The 8,881-nt window shown below is 42.2% G+C and overlaps 1 protein-coding gene and 1 pseudogene across 2 annotated transcripts in view; both read left to right on the top strand.

The window, feature by feature from the left end:
* Positions 1-8,881, top strand: part of Taf1b (TATA box binding protein (TBP)-associated factor, RNA polymerase I, B, 63kDa) — a 63,568-nt gene that overhangs the window by 11,358 nt on the left and 43,329 nt on the right. Inside the window, exons 4-5 of the mRNA XM_013013563.1 lie at positions 4,461-4,516; positions 4,694-4,841. Of these exons, the coding sequence (XP_012869017.1) occupies positions 4,461-4,516; positions 4,694-4,841 (204 nt within the window). The remainder of the gene's footprint in view (positions 1-4,460; positions 4,517-4,693; positions 4,842-8,881) is intronic.
* On the top strand, positions 2,436-2,824 carry LOC105983777 (annotated as a pseudogene). Its single transcript, XR_001174960.1, has one exon. The product of XR_001174960.1 is annotated as a cytochrome c oxidase subunit NDUFA4 pseudogene (transcript).

Below are 8,881 nucleotides of genomic sequence, written 5' to 3'. Positions count from 1 at the left end.
GGGCGCTGTCCCTCAGCTCTTCAGCTCAAGGCTAGCGCTCTACCACTTGAGCCACAGCGCCACTTCTGGCTTTTTTCTTTTTTTGCTTAAGTGGTGCTGAGGAATCAAACCCAGGGCTTCAGGCATGCAAGGCAAGTGCTCTACCACTGAGCCACCTTCCCAGCCCAGGAAATGTCCTTTTTAAGATATGAAGCCATTAGTTTAAAGAAGCTTAAGGAAAGTTACTTCAATTTACTAGAAAATTACAACATGTAATGATAATAGTATGACACTGTCCTCTTGGTATTTTCTTGACATGTATTTGTCAAGAAATACTTGTATGTGATTTTTAGGTGACACTTTATAAAAGGAAAATATTTTCCAGGCTAATAATAACTTGATCTTAAAATCTCATAGCTTATGTATTTAAGGTTTTTTGGTTTTTTTTTGGTCTGGGGCTTGAACTCTGGGCCTGGGCATGGTCCCTGAGCTCTTCAGCTCAAGCTAAGCACTCTACTACTTGAGCCACAGTGCCACTTCTAGTTTTCTGGTGGTTAATTGACATAAGAGTTTCATAGACTTTCCTGCCCAGGCTGGCTTTGAACCGTGATCCTCAGATCTCAGCCTTCTGAGTAGCTAGGATTCAGGCATGAACCACTAGCGCCCAGCTTGTATTTACATTTTTTATGCACTGTAACTGAAAAAGAAACATATAGAAAAGAAAAATCAGAACCTGGGATTCTGTGTGAAAGTTTTGTTGGTATATGAATGAACATATAGGTAAAACCGAAATAAGAAAAAAATTTCATAATCATTTGCATATATTTTCCTCAACAGAAAACAGTATCACACTAAAAATCTTGATAAGAAGTAAAAAAGTAGAAGTTTTATATAAACTTACATAAATTTTGTTGCAAGAGTACAAGTATAGACTGAGCCAGTGGCTCAAGAGGTGAGATCTGAGGATTGTGGTTCAGAACTGGCCCAGGCATAAAAGTCCTATGAGACTCCTATCTCCAATTAACTAGCAAGAAGCTAGAAGTGAAGCCATGACTCAAGTGATAGAGTGCTAGCCTTGAGTAAAAAAGCTAAGGGACAGGCCGAGTTCAAGCTCCAGGATCAGCACTCTTGAAAGAAAGGGAAACAGTTACTTTTAAATTAGAAGTTTAAGAGTTGGGAATATAGTTGAAAGGTAGAATACTTGCATATTAGCTTGAGGCCCTAGATTTGATCCCAACACTACAAGGGAAAGAAAAATCGAAGCTTAGTCTTCTCGGTGTATTTTGGTGGGTTTGTTTGTTTGTTTTGTTTATAGAGATAGGGCCTCTCTACTGTAGCCCAGGCTGGCCTCAAACTCAATCCTCCTGCACCTGCCTCCTGAGTGCTGGCATTATACCTTTGTGCCACCATACCTGGCTACTAGTTATTTCCTTAGAACTTTGGATGTAGCTCTTCTAGAGGCCTGCATTTGAATCCTGGTCCTAGTTCTGAGCTATGGGATCTTGGATGAGATGAGTTTCTAGAATCTTCAGGAATTAAAAAAAGAAAAACACCAAAAAATAAAAAGAAGTAATGATAAGCAGGGTAGAGAGGGGGGCAAAGGAAAGGTGCTGTGTAATGAGGATTGGTGTAGAAAGAGAGCCTGAGGAGTTGGGAAGTCACCACGGAGCTGCAGAGGGGGAGTGCTGCCTTTCAGGCCTCACTTGGGCCAGCTGAACCCAAATCTGCATGTTTACAGGTCCCTAGGTGCCTCCTACCTTCACCAAAGCACCGCTGCAGGTGAGAGTGCTGAGGGCCCTGGGAGAGGATGAGAGCAATGGAAGTGACAAGTGTTAGGACTGATTGAGATAAACTGGAGATAGAGCCAGCGGAATTTCCTGATGGACTAGATGTGAGGTGTGGGAGAGGAGTCGGGGATGACAGGGGTTTGGCCTGGGCAGCTGGAAGGAAGGAATTGTCATCACCTGAAACAGCAGGTGGAACAGGAAGATCAGGCGTTCGGGGTTGGACGTGTTAAGTTTGAGACAGCTGTTAACATCCAAGAGGAAATGTCGAGTATGAGATAGACATACAAGTCTGCAGTTCAGGAAAAAGTCTGAGATAGCAACTTCAAAGCTGTCAGTTTACACCATAATCATCAAATCTAGAGTGCTGTAGTTCATAACACAGACAAAAAAATGTAAGTACCGAAAGAAAGAAAAGAATGCCATAAACTAAATTATGACATGCCACAAGGTAGCATAGCTAAGTATAGACAAACTGTGTAACATACACCTTGATGCTAGGGTGTGGAAATAAGGGGAAGGGAGTACATTGAGAGTTAAACTACAGTGACTGGGATTGAAAAACCCTAAGACTATTGGACGTCCGAACCCGGCTAGGGTTCGCAGACGGCTTAAGTCTCGTGCCTGGAACATTTGTTTATCCTTTTTGAATGTCAAGCCTCTGCTGCAAACATGCTCCTTCAGATCACCAGTCAGGCCAAGAAGCCTCCGAGCTTGATCCCCCTCTTTGTATTTATTGGAGCGGGAGGCACTGGAGCAGCCCTGTATGTGGCACACCTGGCCCTGTTCAATCCAGATGTCTGTTGGGACAGGAAGAATAACCCAGAACCCTGGAACAAACTGGGTCCCAATGATCAGTACAAGTTCTACTCTGTGAATGTAGACTACAGCAAACTGAAGAAAGAAGGTCCAGACTTCTAAATTTAAAAAAAGTCACAATAATGCTGCTTAAAATGAAGGTCTTTCAGAAGCCATCCGCACAATTTTCCACTTCACCAGGAAATATCTCCTGTAAATGCATGTCATAATTATGTTGATTTGTTGGATTTATTACACTGATTAATAAATCTCTGAAACTTGAAAAAAGAAAAAAAGAAAAATCCTAAGACTGCTTGAACTCACCAAGGCATGAAGAGAGAAGACTGAGCACTGAGCTCTAGGTCACTGGGGCTTAGGATAAAAGAGGAGCCAGCAAAGAAGCCAGGAGCAGTTTGTGCAGTCAGAGGTCAGCTAAGAGGGACATGGTGTTCAAGCACAGGCAGTGGTCCGTTGTGATTAAGTGTGTCACATGGTCAGCAAGAGAGAGCCCTACAATCTGATCATAAACTGGGGGAGCAGTGTTGGATGGAAGCTGGAATGGAGAGTGAGATGGTCAGGAAGAGATTGTAAACACAAATCTGAACTTTCTTGAGGCATTTTCTGCAAATTGTGTACTGGGATGAAAGGCAAGTTGTGATATTTATTTATTTATTTATTTATTTATTGGTCATGGCCCTTTTACTCTGGGCTTGGGCGCTGTCCCTGCGCTCTTCAGCTCAAGTCGAGGACTCCACTGCTTGAGCCACAGCGCCACTACTGGTTTTCTAGTGGTTTATTGGATATAAGAGTCTCAGGACTTTCCTGACCAGGCTGACTTTGAACTGTGAACCTCAGATCTCAGCCTCCTGAGTAACTAGGATTACAGGCGTGAGCCACCAGTGCCGGGCTGTGGGTTTTGTTTTTTTTTTAAGTAAGATAAGTAATATTTATGTACTGTTAGTGTGATTTAGGAGAGAAGCAGTCATTAAGGTGGAGAAGAAGAGAAGTGAATAGAAGAGGCAGAGGGGGCACACAGAGAATCTGGCTTTGGATGGGAGATTAGATAATCCCGAATTGGGAAGAGAGCAGAGGACATGCTGACGCTGCTGCTGCTGGTCTCCTGCAGGAACCCATGAGATTTTCTTTTGATTGCTTCACTTTTCTTAGTGAGCCCATGATTCTCAGCCCGATTTATGACATACTTCTCCCCTCGTGTGGCCTGCCTACCGGGAGGGGAGGTGCTTGGCAGAGGATGCTTGCAGTATCCCATCCTTTGATGGGTTTTGCTTCATTCTCTTGGAAGCCTCTAAACAAATCAGTTTGGGGGGGTGAGTGGCTTGAACTCAGGTTCTGGGAGCTGTCCCTTAATTTTCTTTTTTTTTTTGTTAAGGCTAGTGTTATGCCACTTGAGCCACAGTTCCAGGGTTTTTGTTGTTGTTGTTGTTGTTTTGTTTTTCTGGTTAATTGGAGATAAGAGTCTTTTGGACTTTTCTGTCTAAGCTGGCTTTGAGCTACAATCCTCAGATTGCAGCCTCAGTAGCTAGGATTACAGGCGTGAGCCACTGGCTTTTTTATTTTGACCAGTTCCTCAAGGTAATACCAGCTTTTGTAGAGACACTACCATTTCAGTAGTACATGTCTGATAATCAAAGGTATGAGAGTATGTTCTTGTCAGTTACAGGCTATTAACAGTGCTACGGGAAAATCATTGAAGAAGAATCAGGTAGAAAGACAGCAGTAATGAATTGAAAAGAGGGAGGAGAAGACACAGTTCAGACAGAAGAAATGGAATTAGCAAGATACAAAGTAAAAATTCCCAGCTAGGTTCAATAGACAGAAGCCAGTATGCAGTCATGCTGGATGTTCAGTGCTTCACCGTTCTCACCCTGTTCTCACTAGTGCTGCAGAGGGGTCTTCCAGAAGACCGCAGGGACCTGAGGCATGTGGTGGCCGCTGTCAGGGACTGTGTTCCAACAGCAAGGTCTTTCAGAGGCAAGGACTCAGCTGACAGTGCAGTTCTCTGAAGTGGTTTCTCGTATGGTATTTGTAGTGGCCAGGGATTGCTTAAATTCACAGAAATAACCGTTCTACACACTTTTGCAGTGAACTTATTTACATTATCTTGTGAACAGGTATTAGAAGATAATCTGCCACATTCAGACTGGGCTAGCGAGCCTGAGCTGCTCAGCGACTCTACCTGGGCTCCTGAAAGCGGAGCCGAGTCTCTGTCTGACTCCCAGACCGCAAAGCATTTCCCCAGCACCAGAGCAACACAACCAGGTAAACGTAACCACCAGACTGTTGAGAATTTTAAAGCTATTTTGCACCGTAAGAATAATTGAGTCCTGGACTGGGAAGGTGGCTCAGTGGTAGAGCACTTGCCTTGCATGCATGAGGCCCTGGGTTCGATTCCTCAGCATCACATAAGCAAAAAGCCAGAAGTGGCACTGTGGCTCAAGTGGTAGAGCGCTAGCTTTGAGCTGAAGAGCTGAGGGACAGTGCCCAGACCCAGAGTTCAGGCCCCACGACCGGACCCCCCCCCCAAAAAAAAAAGAATAATTGAGTCCTAGTTTCTGATAATTTAAGGAAGAGAACTTGGTTTAGCAAGGAAAAATGACTTGCCAGATCCTATGGCTAAAAGAAAGTGAATTAAGTAAACTCTCAGCACAATTTTTAAAAAGGCATGCTTCCAGGAAAGTGTTTTTGTGTGGTTTTCAAGGACATGAAGTGGTTTCAGAAAGACCAGCTCAAACAAGAGCACACATAGGAAGACAGAGCCCAGGCCCTGAGTTCAAGTCCCAGTACCAACACATACATCTAAGCTTAGAGTTTTCAAATAAAGTTGACCCAGAAAAATGTTACACCTTTATCACATGATGAAATAGACAAGAACCAAAGATGATATGCCCAATTACTAAGCATAGACTAAAACAAGCTAAGTACAGTTTACACATAAACAATTTTATATGTCTACTTTCTGGTTTAATCCTCTAACTTAAAATAGACAAGATGTGCATTTAAGTTTATAAATACAGACCTTTTCTCTAATGCATGTATTCACATTAGTTATTCCCTTGCAACATTTTGCAACATTTTAAAAACATAATTGTGGTGGAAAGCACCTCAGTGGACTTACCAGGTTTTTAAGTTACAGGATTTTTTTTTTCTTTTTTCTTTCTTTCTTTCTTTTTGTTGTTGTTGTTGTTGTGTAGGTCCAAGACCAAGACTTGAGCTTGGTGCCTGCCGCTTTTGCTCATTGGCTGGTGCTCTTCCAACTGAGCCACGCTTGCAATCCCAGTTACAAGAATCTTGATGTGTGATGATAGTGTTCTTCCTTTGATGTTGGGAATTTTTATTGAAATTGAGTTAAATATGGTTATGTGAGTTTTAAACGTAAGGATAAAGTCCTTATCTAGACATTGTTTTATTTTGGTTTTGCAAGCTTCCTCCTCAATTCTTTCTGGACTGTACAGGGACACACGTGTCAGATGAGTAACTTTTTGTCTTGAAGAAGTGTAGTATTAGAGTCTTAGAATAATTGAGGAGTAGCCAAGTGCCTGCCTGTGGCTCATGCCTGTAATCCTGGCTACTCAGGAGGCTGAGGATTGCATTGCACTTTTTTTTGTTGTTGTCATAGGTCGTGAGGCTTGAATTCTGGGCCTGGGTGCTGTCCCTGCACTCTTCAGCTCAAGGCAAGTGCTCTACTGCTTGAGCTACACAGTTTTCTGTGGTTTATTGGAGATAAGAGTCTCACTGACTTTTCTGCCTGGGCTGGCTTTGAATGGCAATCCTCAGATCTCAGTCTCCTGAGTAACTAGGATTACCTGCTGGAGCCACTGGCACTCAGTTTGAGGATTGCATTTCAAAGGCAGCCTGGACTGAAAAGTTACCATGACACTCTTATCTCCAAGTAAACACCAGAAAACAGGAAGTGGTGCTGTGGCTTAAAGTAATAGAGTGCTATCCTTGCGCAAAAGAGCTCAGGGACAGCACCCAGGACCTGAGTTCAAGCCCTATGGCTGAAAAGAAAAAGAAAAGAAAGTAAAGGAAAAGAATTATTGAACAGAAATGAATCTCTGGAGTTTTCTCCTTCATGTTTTCTGACAAGCCTGAACATGGTCCCAGGAGACTAGAAGACTACCACTCTAAAATCATCCAGTCCTTTCAGGGGAAAAAAGATAGTTCTTTCTGATGTATTCTGATTGCTTTCCTAACCTACTTTGTTTTGCTTGTAAACTTGTACTTGTTAGGCAGGTGCTATAACCACTTGACCCATGCCCCTAGTGCTGCTTGCTTGTTGCTTTTTTTTTTTTCTTAATCTATAGAGCTTTGTTTTAGTTCTTAGAATGAAATAACTAAATTATGGGTATAACAACTCAATATAATCCTATGAAATGAAGACCGTTTCAAAGACAATAAAATCATTACCGTACCCCAAAATAACCACTACTGCTATAATAGATCAGCCAGAAAGTTTCTTCTTCATATGGAGCAAAGTAAAAGTTTTTATTGTTTTATCTTGTTCATAATGTGAACTATCCCTTCATTCTTTACTCTTGATAGTGTTGTTTTGAGTGATCATCTCACTATATCCCTCAGTCTAGCCTTGAACTCAGGGAGTAGCCCATGCTGGCCTTGAAATCATTCTGTCTCAGTCTCCTCAATGGTAGGATTACAGGCATGAGGTACCATGTTTGGCATCGTTCTTCTTTAGATAATTTCACCAACACTTTCTACATATGTAATTCAGATAGTCTTCCATCTTGTTATGAAAAATTACAGCAATATTAATAACAGACGTATAGTCTTTTGACCCCCAAAATGTTCTGTTTCCTAGAAGCATTTACTTTCCACAGTTGTGTAACTTGCCCACCATTGTATCACATGCGTGAGATGGGGAAGACTTCCCACGGTGGATGATGAAGCGTTAGCTCCTTGGCGCATCCTCACTGCCTCTTCTCCCCACATAGGCACCAAAGCATGACTGTATGTTTCATTCTTCTTGGTGCAATATTTTACTACGACATTATTTGGTGTCAAATGATTGTAAATGTATAAATGTTATTCTTAACTAAAACATGTAGTTAACTAAGGTTACCGTATTTTGTGTGTATCCTTTGGTTTTCCTGGAGCAAATTGTGGTGCTGGTGGGGTTTGAACTCAGAGCTTCACACTCGTAGGCAGATGTTCTACCACTTGCATCACACTTCAGTCCTCTTTTGTTCTGGTTATTTTTGAGATTGAGTCTTATTTTTCCCAGGCTGGCCTGGACCACGATCCTGCTACTTATGCTTCCTGCTGTACACACCACCACGTCAGCTTGTATTGTTGAGATAGGGTCTCATGAACTTTTTTGCTCAGGCTGACTTGAAGTCGTGATTGTCCTGATCTCCGTCTCTCACACAGCTGGGATGACAGTATGTACCACTGTTCCCAGCTATCAGTTGAAATGAAGTCCTGTAAACTTTTTACCTGGGCTGGCCTCTGCACATAATCCTCCCAACCTCCACCTCCTGAGTAGCTAGAGTTACAGGTGTGAGCCACCAGCATCCAGCCTGGGATCTGATCATTTTTGTTTTGTTATTTATTTCACTTTCTATTTATTGCTTAATCGTAATTTGTTTCTAGTATATCTTCAGTTTTCCTACCAGTTCTTAGAATCTCCTTTCTCTACCTTATCACTATTTGAAAGGAGCCTCTTAGGAATCTCAATGTTCTCGCTGCTCTAGAGCAGTGTCTTTAGACACAGTGACCCAGCTGGCCTCATGATCTCTTCTTATTGCCTTCCTGAGATCCTGTCACCTCCCTATATATTACATTTTTCCTGGGCCCTATTTTCATCTTCTTTCCTGGTTAATTCACCCATTTGCATGGAACACCTTTTAGTTTGTAATTTCACAAAGGATATTATTTGTCCCTTTGTTTTTTATGGGTCTTTTAATATTAGAGCCTTTCTTTAAGTAGTGAGCCTAAGATGGCTTTTGTTTAGAAATGGACTTTCTGGTAGAATGTGGGTTTTGTATACACATGACTTTGGCCCTGGGAAAAAAGGAGAAGAACCCACGGTGAGTCTTGTCTGCTCTTTTCCACACCCAGGGATGAGCTAGCTGGGTTATTTTTTTGGTGATCCTCAATCATTATCATATTAAAATCTTTTCCCCCCTGAGCTGATCAGATTCTCCAGAGAAATCTCTCTGAGTAGTCTCTTTTGCAAGCGCATAATCTTGGCTATCAGTGTTCTGGGAACTGGGTGGGAAGAAGGGGAGTGGGGAGTTGTTGAAGTACTCAGTATGTAAACTTAATCCTCCAGTTTTCAGTTC

Source organism: Dipodomys ordii, unplaced genomic scaffold (genome assembly GCF_000151885.1).
Source record: "Dipodomys ordii isolate 6190 unplaced genomic scaffold, Dord_2.0 Scaffold20, whole genome shotgun sequence".
NCBI classification, from domain to species: Eukaryota; Metazoa; Chordata; class Mammalia; order Rodentia; family Heteromyidae; genus Dipodomys; species Dipodomys ordii.
This window is presented reverse-complemented; position numbering and strand designations above follow the sequence as displayed.